Genomic DNA, 20,409 nt, shown 5'->3' on the forward strand with positions numbered 1-20,409 from the left:
TGTTGATTGAGCTCTTGTAAGATTTCTCATGCTTCCCTCGTAAACTCCACTGTCATGGAATATGCTGCGTGATTAACACATTCAGCACCTTACACCTGTTACCAATCTTCAGTTTGGGTCATGGAGTCATAGAGGTGTACAGTCATAGAGAAACAGACCCTTCTGTCCAACTCGTCCATGTCGACCAGATATCCTAAATTAATCTTGTCCTATTTGCCAGCATTTGGCCCATATCCCTCTAAACCCTTCCCACTCATATACCCATCCAGATGCCTTTTAAATATTGCAATTGTACCAGCCTCCACCACTTCCTCTGGCAGCTCATTCCATACACCCACCACCCTCTGTGTGAAAACATTTCTCCTCAGGTCCCTTTTAAATCTTTCCCCTCTCACCTTAAACCTGTGCCCTCAAGCTTTGGACTCCACTGCCCGTGGGAAAATGCCATGGCTATTTACCCAATCCATGCCCCTTATGATTTTATAAACTTCTGTTAGGTCACCCCTCAGCCTCTGACACTCCTATTCAGACACTCCCTATCGCTCAAACCGTCCAACCCTAGCCAGATCCTTATAAATCTTTCCTGAACCCTTTCAAGTTTCACAACATCTTTCCTATAGGAGGGAGACCAGAATTGAACTGAATGCAATACTGCCAAAGTGTCCTCAACAATGACCTTAGCTGAATATCCATGCCTCTGTTTAAATTCCTTGGTTCTCATCTTTTTTTGATATTCATTCATGGGATGTGGGCATCACTGGCCAGGCCAGCATTCATAGTCCATCCCTAATTGCCCACTGGGCAGTTAAGAGTCAACCACATTGTTGTGGGGCTGGAGTCAGATGTAAGTCCTTCCCTAAAGGATATTACTGAACCAGATGGCTTATTATAACAATATAAATTGGACTAGCTTCTTATTAAATTCAAATGTTGCCAGGTGCCATCTGAACCCCTGTGTCCAGGATGCTGGCCTGGCCTTCCTGATGATTAGTCCAGCGATATCACCACCATGTCATTATCTCCCCGCCATCATGGATTCCAGCATTTGCCATCTTTCTGGGTTTCTGCTTTTCTTTACCCTTTGTTTGAACTTCCTGATTTTAATCTGAGCCTGCCCCAATTCTAAACTTAAAATTAAAATTACCCTCATTCCAAATTTCTTTCCAGAAGCAGATTCTCTGTGTTGACCCTTAATCATTTCAGACGTTTCGATTCAAACAGCTCTGAACTAAGCAGATAGGATCTGAGCAAGTGTTATAACTGTACCATCACTTCACACCCGTGTGGGAAAGGCCAACGTTTCATTAGCCTTTCTGATTACTCCTTGTAGCTGTGTGCTAGCTTTAGTTATCATGTGCAGTTAAACCCCTTTGCTCTTTATCAGCTGCTGTATCTCTCAACATGAGGGAAGTGTTCTCACTTGTCTTTTTCAGATGCACAGTGCATCACCTCACATCTCGCGCATGGAATATAATCAGACAGCTCACTTACATTGCAGCCTCCTCCACCTCCCACACGCCCTGACTCAATATCTCTTTGCATAAATAAACATTCATTCATCTTTCATTCATTCATCCGCTCGGGAACTCTACAGTCTTCTGGACTCAATGATGGGTTCAACAATTGTATGGCTTGAGACACATACTCCTATGTTCTTACACCAACCCCCACATTTCAGGCCTCATTATCACATGGTTTGCTATTACACACAACCCATTGCTAGCCGTAAGAGTCCCCATTTGGAGCTATTCATTCTCCCCGGCTGATTCTTATCACCTCCTTTGTCTGTCCAACTGTGTTTTTCTCTCTTTGGACTCTATTCACCTATCGTTACTCCTTATCCTCTCCCCCAACCCTAACTTCTGCATTAAAAACAACTTTTTCTCAGCTGCCATCAGTTCTGAGGAAGGGTCACTTGACCTATAATGTTAACTTTGATTTCTCTTCACAGATGCTGCCAGACCTGCTGAACTTTTCCAGCGATTTCTGATTTTGTTTCTGATTTCCAACATCCGCGGTTCTTTCAGTTTTTAATTGATTAGATTAGATTAGATTAGATTCCTGGCAGCGTCTGTGAGAGAAAACGGAGTTAATGTTTCAACTCCAGTGATTCTTCTGCTGAAACTGAAGGGTCTGATTCATCCAAGTCATCAGGATACATGAACACCAACTAACCACAAAAAAGACATGACCCTCTCTCACTAGTATCCTTACATACAGATGAGGAAGGGCACCACTTTGACTGGAACAACACATCCATCCTAGGACAAGCCAAACAAAGACACGCATGAGAATTCCTAGAAACATGGCATTCCAACCAGAACTCTACCAACAAACACATCGAGTTAGACTCCATCTACCACCCCCTGAGAAAAGGAACAGGAAGTGACTTCACCACAGGAAATAATATCACCACAGGAAATGGCATCACCAACCCAACAAAACCCAAGCATATAAATAGAAAGCAGGAATTGTCAGCATTGCTTCGCCTGAGGCCCACTGAGGTTGTTACATAGTCGGGTAACGAAACGTCTGGAAATGAACCTTCCAGTTCAGTGAGCAAACCTACATCCAAAACCTCAACCTGAATTACAAATCTTCTCAAAACTCGCTAAGACACAGGCAGAATGTGCAAACTCCACCCAGCCAGTCACCCGAGGCTGGAATCGAACCCAAGTCCTTGGCGCTGTGAGGCAGCAGTGCTGACCACTGAGCCACCAGTGGTATTCATATTTATTCCTTTTACTGCCCCCCCCAACTTTCATCATGTTGTTCCCTCTACTGCTGTCCATGGCCAATTGTTCTCGGAATCAAGCGTATGGACTGGTTGGACCAAATGTTTCTGTGCTGTTTCACCCAATGGTACCCTTCCCGCCTCTCACCATCACCCCCATGCCACCCCAAATCCGGCCTCCCTGCACTCTCACGAGATCCACTGCACTTCTCTGGCCCTGGAAAGCAGGGACCGGGATTCCAGGGGCTGCTTGCTGCCCCAGCCCTGGCCACTGCTATTGCTGGGAATTAAGGGCTGCAGCCAATCTGCGTTGTCTGACAGCTATCTGACACAGAGCTCCTCCCAAAGAAGGGCCAAAGGGATGCCAATTGCCGACTGAGGCTTCACAGAGAGATGCTGTAGCCAGTGAGGATATGCTCCACAGTCAATGGCTGAGAAAGCCCCTTCATTTGAAAAAAATTCACAAATTATTTTAATTTTCCCTTCTTCCTCTCAAATCAAATATGGAATTCCATTCCGTTACAGTCATTGTTTACAAAATATTCCCTTACAAGTTGTTAACAAATCTTGCTCCCTTACCCAGCACTATATTTAGAGTAGGTAGATTCCTTGATGGTAGTGTTAAGGCATAGAATGGTTAGACAACCATAGGATAGCACAGACAGAGGCCATTCAGCCCATTGTATTTGTGCCAGCTCTTGACCAGAACAACTCATCCATTCCTTCTCTCACAGCCTTTTCTTTCCTCAGCCTATTAATTTTTTTTTCTCCTTCAAAATAATTCTCTTTTGAATGCTGCACTCTCAGGCAATGCATTCCAAATCCTAACACCTCATTACATGAAAACAATTGTCTTCTTTGCCACTTTTCTTTTCGTCAATCGCTTCAAACTGGTGTCATGTGTTAATTGATCCCTCGCCGATGTAAATCTCAAAATAATTTGCCCTGTAAAATATCCCACCATGGAATAGAAAGCTAGTCTCAGGCAATAGCGACCATAAAATTCTCCCCGATTTGTCTTAGAACCCCCATCAGATTCTCTAAACTCCTGCAGGGATAGAATTCTTGCCTGGTTTGGCCTACATGTGACTCCTGACCCTGTGTTTGACTCTGAACTGCCCTCCAAAATAGCCCAGCAAGCCACTCAGACCAAGGGGAATTAGGGATACACAACAAATTCTGGTCTCACCTACAATAACCACATCCCAGGAAAGAGTGACAAAGAAGCAAAAGCTGTTCAGAATACATTCTAACAATGTATTACTGTTCTACCTGCAACTATATTGTACTTTGCCCAGTTGGCATGAAAATTAAATTCACTTTTTAGAACCACATGTTTTTTCTCTGTTCCCTGATGCTTGCCTGATCATTATTTAGCTAGGGCTCTGTATTTAAATTACCTCCACCCCACGCATAATCATTTTGTTTGTGTAAGAGAAATTGCATCAAAGTTTTGAGGGGGAGAAACGTGCAGACTGCAGCTGAATCCAGCAAAGATTGATATTGCAACAGTATATATTTTTACATGGTGAGCAGAGTGCAACTTCTGTAGCTTTGAAAAATAAATTGAAAGACAAAGGCTGAGTGTAACATTTTAAAGGAAATGTCTCCTTATAGATATTAACACTATTTTCATCACTTAGTTTACATTTCAATGATTCCAACTAAGACTCTCAGCTATTACTTTAATGCTTGGAGTCAACCTATTATATATTTGATCTGATGTATTATTGTCACATGTCCCTAGATGAAGATCTGAACCCTGGGAGGGGGGTGGTGGGGGGGTCTCTCGGTTCCGCGATTGGTTAATAAACACACCTGTAAACGACCCTTTGTCAATCACACAAGCGACCATTTATTCTTCGATACGGCCAAGTCGGGAGATTCTGATCGGCCCAAAAGAATCCAACGACTTACAGAGTTTGCAGAGGGTTCATATATATTGTTCATAGACAGACATAGAGCATGATCAAATAGTAACAAGCAATCAAACTCTCCAAAGACTGTGTGCCCTTTTTGCCTTAGCCTAGTACAATTTCTTATTCTCAGAATTGTATTTGTCCTGTCTTGTGGTTGGGGTTAAACCGTTACTTCTGAAAATTAATTGGATCTACATCAGTCTGCGATTTATGGTTTCTGTCTGGTTCAGTGCAATTTAACAATGCAGAAGCCATTTTGTGCAGCTCCTTCAGCATTTTGTCCTATCTCCCAGATGCCCACATCCTCATAAGTTTAGTGCAAAGTTTTGCTTTGCATGCAATACAGGTAGATCATGCCATACAGAGTGCATGAAGGTAATAGAACAGAGGGAGGGATGCAATGTTAGGACTACAAGGAAGGTGCACAGAGAGAGAGAGAGAGAGAGACCAAAATAAATTTAAGGAAGAGGTTGGAAGGGATTATGACAGCTTTGGGGGGTGTGGGGGTGGGGATGGGGGGGTGGGGGTGGGCGGGGTTGGTCTTTGGTGCTATTGGCTACCTTTCCAAGGCAGCGAGAAGTGTAGTGGAAGGTTGGCTTGCATGACAGACTCACTTGTGTTCACAATTCTGTAGTTTTTTTATGGTCCTGGGCAGAGTAGTTGCTATACTAAACCGTGATGCATCCAGAGTGCTTTCTACTGTGCATCTATAAAAATTGGTAAGAGTTCTTCTGGACATGCCGAATTTCCTTAGCCTCCTGAGGAAGTAGAGGCATTGTTGTGCTTTCTTGACCGTTGCATCAAATGGGTGGCCCAGGAGAGATTGTGAGTGATTGTCGCTCCTTGGAAGTTGGACCATCTCCACCTCATTACCATTGATACATGGTATAAACCTTAAGTGATATCTTAAGTAAGATGGGACTGAACCTCTAGTTATAATACCTGCTGATCATACCAAGCAATAAGGTAAACTCTATTCCCAGGTTTTAATCAATATCAGGCAGGGGATCAGAGAAATGTACTAGTCAGTTTATGCCAGCTCCCCACAGACAGTAATACAATAATGATCAGATAAACTATATGATTAGATTAGATTACTTAGTGTGGATACAGGCCCTTCACCCCAACGAGTCCACACTGACCCAGGGAAGCGCAACCCACCCAGACCCATTCCCCTACTTTTACCCCTTCATCTAACAGTACGGGCAACTTAGCATGGCCAATTCACCTAACCCTCACATTTTTGGACTGTGGGAGGAGCACCCAGAGGAAACCCACGCAGACATGGGGAGAATGTGCAAACTCCACACAGTCAGTTGACTGAGGCAGGTCTCTGGTGCTGTGAGGCAGCGGTGCTAACCACCGTGCCACCCAATGATATATTTCTCTGATGACTGTTAACATCTGAACATGGAGATACATTTTTTGTCTTGAAATGTACACTAAACATGCTGCTTTTGGACACCTAGCTAACCCCAAAACAGTTGCAATAGCAGACAAAATTGGTGATATTCAGCAATGGTGTTAACTTCGTAGGAATGGGATTTCCAGTTGAAACTACCCATCCCCTTTAGAATGTCATATTTCCATGTGATCACCTCTCATTCTGCTGGACTCTGGCCAGTCAAGGCCCAAGTTACTGAACTGCTTGTTCTATATCATTTAAGAGGAGGCAATGGGCTAATAATCTCAGGTAATGTTCTGGGGACCCGGGTGCATCTCCCACTAGAGTAGACAGTGAAATTTGAATTCAATAAAAAATCTGGAATTAAAGTCTAGTGACGACCATGAAACCATAGTCAGTTTGTCATAAAAACATATCTGATTCACTAATGTCCTTGTTGGGAAGGAATCTGCTATCCTTACCTGGTCTCTGGCCTACAAATGCCTCTAGACCCAAAAAACGTGTTGACTCATAACTGCCCTCTGAAAGGGCTGAGAATGCTATTCCATTGAATCCAAGGGCAATTAGGAATGGGCAATAAATGCTAGTGATGCTCATATTCCATGACTGAATAAAATAGGTTAGTAGATTCATAGAATCCCTACAGTGTGGAAACAGGCCATTCAGCCCAACAAGTCCACACCGACCCTGCAATGAGTAACACGCCAGACCCCTTCCCCCTACTCTATTATTCTACATATACCTCTGACTAGAGGACTACTTCCCTTCCAAGGGATGAATGTCCAGAGACAAGATCCCAGTTTACCCCTTTATCAGAAGGTTATGAACATATGAGCAAAGGACAAGAGCAGATCGCTTGGTCCTCCGAGCCTGCTCCACCACGCAATAAGACCATGGCTGATCTGTTTTTTAACGTCAACTGTACATTCCTGCATAGCTCCCAGTAATCCTTCAGGTTTGTTAAGAATAAAAGAAATAGGAGCAGGAGTAGGCCATTCAATAAGGTCACGGTTGACTCAGCCCCATGCACCTGCCCACTCACTATAACCTTTTAGCGTTCAATAAGTTACCTATCTTAGCTTTAAAGGTATTCAATGAGGAAGCCTGAACTATTTCACAGGGCAGGGAATTCTACAGTTTCACATCCCTTTGGGAGAAGAAATTCTTCCTCAGCTCAGTCCTAAATTTTGAGGCTGTGCCCTCCAATTCTAGTTTCTAGAAACAACCTCTCTGCTTCAAAGGGATGTGCTGTCCTCCCTCCCCAAGAATTTACATTCACCGCTCTGTGAAGGCTAGGCTTACCTTCTGGAATGGCATCTACTCGGTGTAGTTGAGGGGAAGATGGCAGCCTGCGGTTCACCAGCTAGACCAAGGCATGGCAAATAGCTGCGAAAGTGGATAATTGCAAATCATCATGAAACATGGCCACACTATTTTTGGTGAAACATTTCATTGATTGTTTCTGAATGTTTGCCTGTCAATATGTGGCTGGCATCAACTGTACTAGCTGAGTGTTACTGAGCTGCATCATTAGCTTTGTAACTGAATATCGAGGCATCATCTTATCCCTTATAATTCAGCAGAAAGACCACTGTTCGACTATCATAATATTCAAGGGTATGGGACAAGTGCAGGAAATTGGGACTACCACACTTTGAGTGGTGGATATGTTGAGGCATACACAATGGGCCAAAGGGCCTTTTTCCGTGCTATATGAATCTATGAATATTAAACACCATAGACTTCAGATGGAGACAAGCATTGAGTTGGTTACTTGACTCCAATTGTAGAACAAGATGTTGTGAAATTTGAAAGGGTTCAGAGAGGATTGTTCCAGGGTTGGAGGGGGTTGAGCTACAGGGAGAGGCTGTGGCTATTTTCCATGAAGCATAGGACGCTGAGGGGTAACCTTCTAGAGGTTTAGAAAATCATTCTGGGCATGGATAGGGTAAATAGACAAGGTCTTTTCCCTAGGATGGGAGAGGGCATGGGTTAAAAGTAAGAGAGGAAAGATGTAAAAGGGACCTAAGAGGCAACCTTTTCACACAGAGGGTGGTGGGTGTGTGGAATGAGCTACCAGAGGAAGTGGTGCAGGCTAGTATAGTTACAGCGTTTAAAAGGCATCTGGATATGAGTGGGAAGGGTTTAGAGGGATATGGGCCAAACGCTGGCAAATGCGATAAGATTAATTTCGGATACCTAGTCAGCATGGACAAGTTGGACTGAAGGATCTGTTTCTGTGCTGAAAGTCTCTATGACTCCATAACTGGACTTTAAAGATCAAATTATATTTGATAGTTTTCTGAAATGCAGAAGAAAGGGGCATAACCTTAAACTTGGAGCCGAGTCATTCAGAAGGTGATATCAAATAAGAGAGGCAACCAGGAGCTCTCTCCTAAACAAAAATACAAGCTGTTAAGGCAAGCAAGTGGAGAATATTAGGATTGAGTTTGGTAAATTTCAGCTGGGCACCAGTCATAGAGATGTACAGCATGGAAACAGACCCTTCGGTCCAACCCGTCCATGCCGATCAGATATCCCAACCCAATCTAGTCCCACCTGCCTCATCTAGCCCAAATCCCTCCAAACCCTTCCTATTCATATACCCATCCAAATGCCTCTTAAATGTTGCAATTGTACCAGCCTCCACCACTTCCTCTGGCAGCTCATTCCATACATGTACCACCCTCTGTGTGAAAAAGTTACCCCTTAGGTCTCTTTTATATCTTTCCCCTCTCACCCTAAACCTATGCCCTCTAGTTCTGGACTCCCCGACCCCAGGGAAAAGACTTTGCCTATTTACCAGTGTTGAGGGATAAGAAACCAAGGGGGACAAAAAGGGTTAAGGGACAGAACGTCAGTGGAACAGGCTGGAGGGGCTGAATGGCCCTGCTATGTTCTTGAGAAATGAATGCTCATGTCAGAATCAGAATCAGGATGGTGACTTAAAATTCATTAAAACTTGGAGTTAGGGGTCTAATAGTGGCCACTCAACTGTTATTGATTGTCAGAAAAACCCCTCTGGTTCACTAATGTCCTTTGATGAAGGAAACTTTATCCGTTCAGGCCTACATGTGACTTCAGACCCACAGCAATGTGGTTGACTCATAACTGCCCTCTGGGCAATTAGGGATAGACAATAAATCCTGGTCCAACCAGTGACACCCTCATCCCATGAACAAATAAAAAAAAATTGTAGCATCAGATGCTGTTATGGAAGACTTTGCAGGGATAACACAGCCTGATTTACTGTTATTCTTTCCAGAAGTTAGATCCCTGCAAAGTCATCTTTACCAACATCTGATGGCTGGGGTTGCAAATTGTTTTATTTGTTCATGGCATGGGGACTTCTCTGGCTAGGCCAGCATTTATTACCCATCTCTAATTACCCAGAGGGCAGTTACGAGTCAACCACATTGCTGTGGGTCTGGAATCACGTGTAGGCCAGACCAGGTAAGGATGGCAGATTTCCTTTCCTAAAGAACGTTAGTGAATATTAGTGTGAGTTGAAAAATTTGTCTCATAAAAAATTGCCTGTGGAGACTCCATGTGGAGCATAAAGAATCACATGGTCCAGTTGGGTTAAATGGTCAGCAACTTCTCAGCATGTTTGGAGTCATTCATACTTTTCAAAAAATGACCAATAGGAAAGTAGCCATCTGGTTTGTTAATCTCAACCCTGCTATCCCTTCTTCCCTCCTCTTCCCTCTGTGTTTGACAATAATCAGTGTTGACAGTGTGTTCTCCAGATCCTCGTCTCATCCCTTCCTATTTTCTTCTCTTTAGTTTGGTTCTTAAATCCATTTAATGGACAGCACTGTTTCTAGACACACTTCTAGTACTAACCAGGCTCTCTGAGTGGTGAATTATAAAATGGAAAATTTGTTCATTCCAAACTTGCTTCGATTTTGATATATGGAGTGAATTGTGCTCTTCGCTTGCACCTTGACTCCTTTTTTAAAAAAAGAGAAAGATTTTTCAGGAGGATCATAGAACATAGAACAAAGAACATAGAAAAGTACAGCACAGAACAGGCCCATGATGTCGTGCTGAGATTTAATCCTAATGTAAAATATAGTAACTTAACCTACGCACCCCTCAACTCAGTGCTCTCCATGTGCATGTCTAGCAGTCACTTAAATGTCCCCAATGACTCTGTTTCCACCACCACCGCTGGCAACACATTCCATGCATTCACAACTCTCTGCGTAAAGAACCTACCTCTGACGTCTCCTCTATACCTTCCTCCTAATATCTTCAAACTATGACTCCTCGTACCAGTCAGTCCTGCCCTGGGGAAAGGTCTCTGGCTATTGACTCTATCTATTCCTCTCATTATTTTGTACACCTCAATCATAAATCATAATCCAGAGCTGTGCGATACCGTGGGGTCAGGGTATCTGAGGGCAGGAGTCACAGGTACAAAAAGCAATTAGCAAAGTAAATGAAATGTCACCAGTCATCATGTGGGAGTTGAATATAGAAATATGAAAGTTATGCTTCTGTTGTATAGGGCGCTGGTGAAACTATATCTGATGTGCTGTGCACAGTATTGATTACCTTATTGAAAGGTAGACATCAATATGTTTAGAAAGCGTGGTGCCGGAAAAGCGCAGCAGGTCAGGCTGCATCTGAGGAGCAGGAGAATCGACGTTTCGGGCATAAACCCATCATCAGGAATCTGACCTCCTGTGCTTTTCCAGCACAACACTCTCGACTCTGTTTTCCAGCATCTGCAGTCCTCACTTTCTCCTAATAGATATGTCAGAAGCAATCCAGAGAAGGTTTACTAGACTAATACCTGGAATGAGTGTGTTGTTTTATAAGAAGTACTGAACAGGCCTGACTCATATCTCCAGAACTTTGGAGACTAAAAGTTGAATTAATTGAAGCATATGAGATCCTGAGGGGTTTTGGTACAATGAAATTGGAGAGAACATTTTCTCTTACAGGAGAATTAAAAGAGACAGGGTGAATTTTGTTTCTGTCAGTGGGTTGTGAGGTTTTGGCACCCGCTTCCTGAAAAGACACCCTGCCTACCTTTAAAACAGGAGCGGATAGATTCTTGTGAAACCAAGGGGTGAAAGGTTATTGGGAGTAGGTGAGAATATGGGTTTGAGTTTACAATCAGACCGGTCATGATCTTAAGAAATGACAGAGCAGACTTAAGGAACTTACAGCTACTGCTGACTCAGACATTCACATGAGAATACACAACTTTGTTCTTGATAATTACTCCCAAAATTAGTCAACACATGTGGAAAAGGTGGAACTTGTTACTGGGGGGAGTGGATGAGTTGTTTGGTATTGGTGCACTGAAAGAGGAATCTCAATGAGGGCAAAAGGTGTGACAAGGTCAGATGAAGTTATGTGGAAGACAGCTTGTATAGAACATGGAGCACTGGGGTGAATGGTCTGTATCTACATGACAATTTCTATTGGGTGTGATTTTGTTGATCCTGAGTTAAAAGTTAACATGCAATCCCCGTCACCCAGACCAGTCATTCACCAATCAGTTCACTACATACTGACAAGTGGGTTTCTTGGCCTATCACAGGCTGCAACATTCAGGGGTCATCAGCGTCTGGGTCCTGAGGCCCACTAATTGAGGCCTGCTCTTCGAAGGCTGCAGTAGTGAGAAATCTTCTAGACTCTTGTCATGGGTTCGGGGTTACGGGATGAGGGACATTTGGAGGAAAGGGCATGGGGTGGCTTTCTGAGTCACCCCCTCCCCCTCCCCCTCCCCCCACCCCACCACATCTCTGATTAGCCCCGGAATCCCCCTTTCGAACCCCAGCCAAACCTAGCAGAATGGGGTCACCCTGGTTTCTGAGTCAGGAAATTAGCCGCAACCTCACAGCGGGTGGGCTGAGGTGGGCTTGTTGATGCCCTTAAGGAGCCAGTAACGGATTACTTGAGGCTCTTAACTGGCAGAGATGACTGCCCCTGGACCTCCATGCTCACAAATAACTTGGTGAGACGGCGAGAAGGGGGTGAATATCTTGTCGGGGGGGTGGTGTGTTGGGGGGGGGGGGAGGGGTGGAAATCACGCCCATTGCAATGTAAATAAAATGTGAGCTTTTCCATTCTTATCTCTTTTTTTGAAAACAGTGTCTGTCACAATGTAGTGGAAAGAAACATTACATCATCAATCAGTTTGAGTTAATTTCCTGATAACGTTGACTGCGTGCTATCTCCATTGAGCTAAATATTCTAATATTTCCTTGCAGGCTTAAAAACCATTGTAGGCGCATTGATACAATCCGTGAGGAAGCTAGCCGATGTCATGATTCTGACTGTGTTCTGCTTAAGTGTCTTTGCACTCATTGGTCTTCAGCTTTTCATGGGGAACTTGCGTCACAAATGTGTGCGAGACTGGCGAATATATGGCGAGACCGTGATTAATGAGACAGGGGAGTACGTTTGGCCCTGGAATGAACCCTTCGAAGAATTTATTAACAATAAAGGTAAGCCATAGATGTCAAAGCTGTTTACGGTGTGGTCAAGATCCATATGAGATGTCTAGGATCAGGGGAAAGCCAATCAGCTCCTTGACACGTTTTGTCGCACAGTTGAGAACGGTTTTTTTAGAAATGATTCTTTCACAGGATGAGGGGGCCACTGACCAGGCTGGCTAATTACCCAGAGGGCAGTTAGAGTCACCCACATTGCTGTGGGTCTCGAGTTGCATGTAGGCCAGACTAGGTAAGGATGGCAGTTTCTTTCCCTAAAGTGAACCAAATGGGTTTTTCCCAGTAATCGACAGTGATTTCATGATCATCAGTAGATGTTTAATTCCAGATTTTTATTGAATTCAAATTCCACCATCTGCCAAGGCAGGATTTGACACTGGGTTCCAGGGAACATTTCCTGGGTGTCTGAATTAACAGTCCTGCAATAATGCCACGAAGCCATGGCCTCCCATATGGTTGATTTTGACAAGATCATATGATATAGGTGCAGAATTAGATCATTCTGCTTATTCAGATGGCATGGTGGCTCAGTGGTCAGCACTGCTGCCTCACAACTCCAGGGACCTGGGTTCCATTCCAGCCTTGGGCGACTGTCTGTGTGGAGTTTGTACACTCTCCCCGTGTCTGTGTGGGTTTCATCCTACAGTCCAACGATGTACACTCTCCCCGTGTCTGTGTGGGTTTCATCCTAAAGTCCAACGATGTACAGGTTAGGTGGATTCAGCATAGCAGGTGTGAGGTTAGAAGGAAAGGGTAGGGTGCTGGGTCTGGGTGCGATGCTCTTTGGAAGGTCGGTGTGGACTTGATGGGCTGAATGGCCTATAGGGATTCCATGATTAAGTTTGTCCTGCTATTCAGTGAGACCACTGACGATCAATTCCCCCAACCCTTGATTCCCTTCCTGATTAAATATCTACATGACTGACTCTTGACTGCCCTCTGGGCAATAAGCACTGGGCCAGGTAGTGATACCCACATTCCGTGAATGAATAAAATGCATCTCTTCTTCAGATCCAAAAGGAGTTGGTAAATGGTTTTTATACTTTTGACAGAGTTGTGCAAAGAGGTTGTTAATGGTGCAGAAAGAGAAAAGGGGATGTGAAATGGGGGTAAATTGAAATGTGAAAGGGTCGTCTCTACTCAGAGCAAGGTAAGCAATGTTTGTGTCTTGCTTAAACATCGACTCTGGAACCTTTGGTTCAAAATCCACCAGAGCCCCACTCCAAACCCAAATCCTCGTGACCAGGAGACATTGCACGTGTCCAAATTTGCCAAGGGGCGAGGCCGAAGTTTGGAGGCTGCCGGACAGTTCCTGTCTTAACTAGGCAAAGAATGATTGAATACATTTGGATTGTCCTTCCCTCTAGCCTACTCCTCTTCCCCCCCCCTTCCCCACCCCCTCCACCCACAACCTAATCCTAATGAACATATGGGTTATCTGGTTACTTCATCCAAATATTGATATTGCTAAAGCAAACAGACGCTTGAGTGAAATTAAATTTCATGTTTACAGAGGATTTTCTTGCAGCAACCGCAAGGTAAGCTAAGCAGCAGTCAATGATATCTGAATGCTGTATTCTGGGCCCTCTTCCCATTATCTTTTGAGTACAGTATGTGCCTGTTCCTAGCACAGGAGGGCAAAAAAGACAGTGTCACCAAAGGTGCTTCACCCAGTGAAGCCGCCCTTGCTGTGGCCCAAGTACTGCAAGTTTTTGCTACCTTATGTTAGGCCGTGTACGTCAAGAGGCCATCAGTTCCTGAAGATATTCACTCGTGTTAAATCATATTGTAAGACTATAAGGTGTAGGAGCAGAATATAGGCCATTCAGCCCATCGAGGCAGAAGTGGGTACTGCAGATATTGGAGATTAGAGTCAAAATTAGAGTGGTGCTGGAAAAGCACAGCAGATCAGGCAGCATCCAAGGAGCAGGAAAATCGATGTTTCAGGCAAAAGTCCTTCATTAGGAATTCCTGATGAAGGGCTTTTGCGCGTAACGTCGACTTTCATTCAGCTCATGGAGTCTGCTCCACCATTCAATCAGATCATGGTTGGTCAGATAACCCTCAACTCCGCTTTCCTGCCTTTTCCACAGAGCTCTTCATTCCATTTCCTTATTAAAAACCTGGATCTCTGCCTTAATAATCCAACCACAACAACCCATCTGTTGGAAAGAATTCCACAGATTCACTACCATCTGGGAGAAGAAATGCCTTCTCATCTCAGTCTTAAGTGAGCAATCCCTTATTCTGAGATTCTGTCTTCTGGTCCTGGGCTCTCTTCCAAGGGAAAACAACCTTTCTCATTGACCCTGTCAAGTCCCCTAAGAATCTGGTATGTTTGAATAAAGTTGCCTGTCATTCCTTTATATTCCAATGAGTACAGGTCCAATCTACTCATAGTCATCTGCTTTGTAAAACAATCCCTTCATACCTAGTATCAGCAAAGTGAACCTGTTTGGGTGGCTTTTAACCTTTCCTTAAATAGAGGAACCTGAATATTCTGACAAGTGCTTTGTGTATTTCTAGCAAACATGCCCACCTCCCCCCCCCCCCCCCCCAGCCCCCAACCGCCAACCCCACTTTTATACTCCATTTCCTTTGAAATAAAGACCAAGATTCTAATTTGCTTTCCTGCTGAACTTGGATGCTAGCTTTTTGTGATTCATTTGCTATCTTCCAGTGTTTTCCCAAATAGTATTGCTCCCCACACCCCCAACTCCACCACTCTTCCTCCCTGGCTCTATCTCCCTTCATTTTCAGTATCCTTAGTAGTGAAAAAAAAAACACTCAAAGACAATAACAAAATAACGCAATGGTTCTGATGCAGAGGTTATGCTGCAGTTATACAAAATGCTGGTTGGACCCCACTTGGAGTATTGTGAGCAGATCTCAGCACCATACCTCAGGAAGGAGCCTTGGGAGGGAGTACAGTGTAGGTTTACAAGAATGACACGTGGTCTCCAGCGGTTAAGGTTTGAGGAGCAGTTCTACAAATTAGGCCTTCCTTCTCTAGAATTGAGAAGTTTAAGGTCAAGGTCTTCAAGATATTAACAGGAAAAACCAGGGTAGATAAGCTTTAGCTATTTCCACGGTTTGGAGATTCTAGAATTCCTGACCCCATTACAGCCTTGGTTCGAACATGGATGAAAGAGCTGAATTCCAGAGGTAGGGTGAGAGTGATTGCCCTTGAAATCAAGGCCACATTCAATTGAGTGTGGAATCAAGGAGCCCTAGCAAAACTGAAATCAGTGGGTATCAGGGGACAAACCCTCAACTGTTGGTGTTCTACCTGGCAGATAGGAAGGTGGTTATGGTTGTTGGAGATCAGTCACCTCAGCTCCTGGCCATCTCTGCAGGAGTTCCTCAGGGTAGTGTCCTAGGCCCAAACATCTTCAGCTGCTTCATCAATGACCTTCCCTCCATCGTAAGGTCAGAAAGTGGGGATGTTCACTGATGATTGCACATTGTTCAACACCATTCACGACTCCTCAGACACAGAAACAGTCCATGATGAAATGCAACAAGGTTTGGGCTGACAAGCGGCATGTAACATTTATGCCACACAAATGCCAGGCAATAACCCTTTTCAATAAGAGACAATTACCACCACATGACATTAATTGGTGTTACCACCACTGGATCCCCTATTACCAACATTCTGGGGGTTACTATTGACCAGAAACTGAACCGGACTCAACCACATTAATACAATGGCTACAAGAGCAGGTCAGAGGCTAGGAATACTGTGGGTAGTAACTCACCTCCTGACTCCCCAAAGCCTGTCCATCACCTACAAGTCAGGAGTGTGAAGGAATGCCCCCCACTTGCCTGGATGGTTGCAGCTCTGACAACACTCAAGAAGCTTGACACCATCCAGGACAAAGCAGCCCACTTAATTAGCCCAAGTATCTACTGTCTCCATCTCTTGTGCTCAGTAGAAACAGTGTAGAGGATCCTTTAACTAAACATCCAAAACCCGATAAGCTCTGAAATTGGAAGCTTTTGTTTGTGAAGTTTTTTTTTCATTAAAAAGGTTGTTTGGTGAGCAAACAGTTAACCCAAGTCGACACCCACTCAATTTATGTCACTCAGATGCGACGTCGGGCGGGGAGGGGTGGGGGGTGGGGGGATGGTGGGGAATGGCCAAGCATGTTCTAACTTAGAAGTCTGCTTCTCTGCTAAGATGGTTAAAAATTTCACCATTAAACTGTCACTTATTCTGAAAACCGAAAAATTCCGAATTCCGAGAAACAGCTGGTCCCGAGCGTGTTGGATAAAGCATCTTCTACATGTACTATCCATAAGATGCACCACAGAAATTCAACCAAATATCCTTAAACAGAACCTTCCAAACCCACAACCACTCCCATCGAGAAGGACATAGGCAGTAGATATATGGAACACCATCACCTGCAAATTCCCCTCCTGATGTAGAAATCTGTTGCCATTCCTTCACTGCCTCTGGGTAAAAATCCTGGAATTCGATCCCTAACAGCATTGTGGGTCAATCCACAGTACACTGACTGAAGTGTTTTAGGAATGCAGCTCACTATAACCTTCTCAAAGGCAACTAGGGTTGAGCAATAAATGCTGACCAGCCAGCAGTGTCCACAAGTGAATTAAAAAAAAGTTGGCACTTCGGAAGGCGAATGCGATTCATGTTTTTTTGAGAGAGTTGGAATCTAAGAGCAGAGATGTACTGCTGTAGCTTTGTAAGGCTCTGGTCAGAGTGCACTTGGAATATTGTGAGCAGAACATCCAGAGAGTGATCCTGAGATTGAAGGGATTGTCACATGAGGAACAGTTGAGGACTTGGGTCTGTATTTGATGGAGCTTAGAAGGATGGGGGAGGGGGGTGTTCTGAATACTGAGTGGCCTGGATAGAGTGGATGTGGACAAGATGTTTCCCCAATACAAGAGACGAGGACCTGAGGGCACAGTCTCAGCATGACCCTTTGGAACTAAGATGAGGAGGAATTGGAACTCTTTGCCACAGAGGGCTGTAGGGGCCAAGTCATTTAAAACAGAGATAGGTAGGTTCTTGATTAGCAAAGGGATCAAGGGTTATGGGGAGAAAGCAGGAGAAGGGGGTTGAGAAACTTATCAGCCGTGATAGAATGGCAGACCAGACTCGATGGGCCGAATGGCTGAATCTTTGCTACTATATCGAATGGTCTTGCAAAAAATTATACTGCAGGAGAAAAGGAGACCATTGGTTAACAAATCACCTCTGAATGGCCAAGGAGATGCTGTTGTCACGGAGAATAAACTGCTCGATTGTATGAAATTTGAAATTCTTGCATTTGTCCTGAAAAAGGCAGTGAATAAAAATGACAAAGCAGCTTGGTTTTCAGAAAGGCTTTTGCACATTCCTCTCTCCATTAGAAGTTCCTTCCCAGTTGACTGTGCTATTTTCAGTCATCATTTCAACACAATAGGATCTTTGGCACCCTTTACTGACATTTCAAACGTTGTAACAGCGTTGTATCGGCATTCCCGGAGACCTTCAATAAGGACTGTTGGGGGGTGGGGGGGTGGGGGTGGTCAGGGGGTAGGGATGTTGGGAAGGAGAATGGGGGATGGGATGGCTGAGGTCTGCCAAGCTGAGGATTGAACGACTGCAGGAAGGGGGCATTGAATGACCTTGTCAAGGGCATTGGCCTCAGAAGGTGATGGATATTCCAATACCTTGTCATGCAGATAGTCCGATTCTCCTGAGCTTCTACACTGGCCCACTCACCTCCCATTAATTACAGGCGGAGTGATCTACATCCTGCTTGGTGTAGTGTCTAGCATGTAACATGCTCAAAAAGTTGGTTTGTGTGTCTTCCTGTGCCAGGGGAGGAAACATCTTTGGAAGTCCCATAACCACAGTTGTTTTAAAATATTTGTGCCCTTTGGGTGACTGTTTCAGCTTCAAATCTGAATACAATAAATCATGACACAGAACCTGATTCTGAAAGGAAATCAGAATATCAAATGAAACTAAGTAATCACCATATTTCTTATTGCTGTTGACCACAGAGGTCACAACAATGTGTGCACTAGATGTATCTGCCAGTGAATGTATCTATGCATGTGCTTGTGTGTGAGTGTGTGTGTTTGTATCTGTGTGTGTGCGTGTGCGTGTGTGTGTGTATGTGTGTGTGTGTGCATGTGTGTGTGTGCATGTGTGTGTGTGCGTGCACGGGTGTGTGCTTGTGTGTATCTGCGTGTGCATGTGTGTGTGTCTTAGTGTGTGTGTGTGTTTGTATCTGCGTGTGTGTGCATGTGTGAGTCTGTGTGCGTGTGTGTGTATCTGTGAGTCTGTGTGTGTGCATGTGTATATCTGTGTGTGTCTGTCCATGCAAGTGTATGTGTGTGTGTGTATCTGTGTGCAAGTCTTTATGTGTGTGTGTGTGTGTCTGTGCGTGTGTGTCTGTGTGTGTGTGTCAGTCAGTGTGTATGTGTGCGTGTCTATCTGTGTGCATGTCTTTATGTGTGTGAGTGTGTGTGTCTGTGCGTGTGTGTGTCTGTGTATCTGTGTGTGTGTCTGTATATCTGTGTGTGTGTGTGCGTTTATATGAAAAAGAACAGAAATAGTTGATTCCAGTCCAGAGTGGGCCTGTGATTTATAGCCTGACAAGTGACAATGGCCAAGTGAAAATCCTAACACGCCAACATTGGCCAACACAAATTTGTCATGTAGGGAATGTCAAAAAACAAATCAAATCACACTTCATTTTAAAAAAAAAACATTCTGGAACAGCAATCCAGCTTGCCAAAGGCCATTGATTTCAGCTGAATAATTGCAGAAGAATGTGACTTTAATCAGAGTATAAAAATAAATGCACTGATCCACACTGACTGACAACAGTTGATGCATACTCATCCATCGGCAAAGCTGAGCGATAAATCAATGGATTATGGTTTAAATTGAAGCCTTATCAAAATGCCCCTTATCTGTTTCCATAGCTGATTATGTCTTACATGCTCCCCGTGGACAGGTATCACACTATTGTGATTATCCCAATATTGTCAAATACTGTCAATCTCATCAGGATTTTCACTGATAAAAGCCTGTGTGTTCAAGGGTAAAAGCAGGGCGGCACGGTGGCTCAGTGGTTAGCACTGCTGCCTCACAGCACTAGGAACCTGGTTCGATTCTCACCTTTGGATGACTGTGTGAGTGGAGTTTGCACATTCTCCCCATGTCTGTGTGGGTTTCCTCCGGGTGCTCTGATTTCCTCCCACAGTCCAAAGATGTGTAGGCTGGGTGGACTGGTTAAGCTCAATTGTCTGCAGTGTGCAGGCTAGGTGGGTTAGTCATGTGAAATGCAGGGTTACAGGGAGTGGGTCTGGGTGGTATGATCCTTAGAGGGTTGGTGTGGGCTGAATGACCTGCTTCCACACTGTATAGATTGTATGAAATGCTTGTGCAGTGGTCCTCTTACCCAGTTCTTTGGTGATGGTCTGTCTTTAATGCAATGGCCGAGTGAGCTGTGCAGGTGACAATGTATTTGACTCAGCAATCACTGAAACCACTGGGAATACAGTTAGCACTGTCAGAAAGGGGAAACTGGAATGGCCATTGTGTCTAAACAAATACGCCCTACTGTTCATTTGAAGCAAGATGGGGGTGAAGCCCCTTGAGTAGATCAGCAAGCCATTTTAGCAATGATTGAACTTCCTTAGCATTAAATCGCAACTGGGACAGTAATATGACCTTAACTCACTGCTGACCATTCCCAAAGTTTTCTTCAGTGAACTGTTACAGGTGGGATTGGGGTTAGCTTTTCAGGTGCCTTCGCTCAGGATAGCTTCTGTGATTTTACAGTTTGATTATAGGTTCCATAGCAGGGCAAGGGCAGGACCCACTGCCTCTTCTACTGTACATTC

The 20,409-nt window shown here is 44.3% G+C and overlaps 1 protein-coding gene across 3 annotated transcripts in view; it reads left to right on the top strand.

The window, feature by feature from the left end:
- scn5lab (sodium channel, voltage gated, type V-like, alpha b) overlaps positions 1–20,409 on the top strand; it is a 501,419-nt gene that overhangs the window by 144,475 nt on the left and 336,535 nt on the right. For all 3 annotated transcript variants that reach the window (XM_072576302.1, XM_072576305.1, XM_072576304.1), the window contains exon 8: positions 12,289–12,525. In XM_072576302.1, coding sequence (XP_072432403.1) covers positions 12,289–12,525 — 237 coding nt within the window. The remainder of the gene's footprint in view (positions 1–12,288; positions 12,526–20,409) is intronic.

The sequence above is a fragment of the Chiloscyllium punctatum genome, chromosome 8 (assembly GCF_047496795.1).
Source record: "Chiloscyllium punctatum isolate Juve2018m chromosome 8, sChiPun1.3, whole genome shotgun sequence".
NCBI classification, from domain to species: Eukaryota; Metazoa; Chordata; class Chondrichthyes; order Orectolobiformes; family Hemiscylliidae; genus Chiloscyllium; species Chiloscyllium punctatum.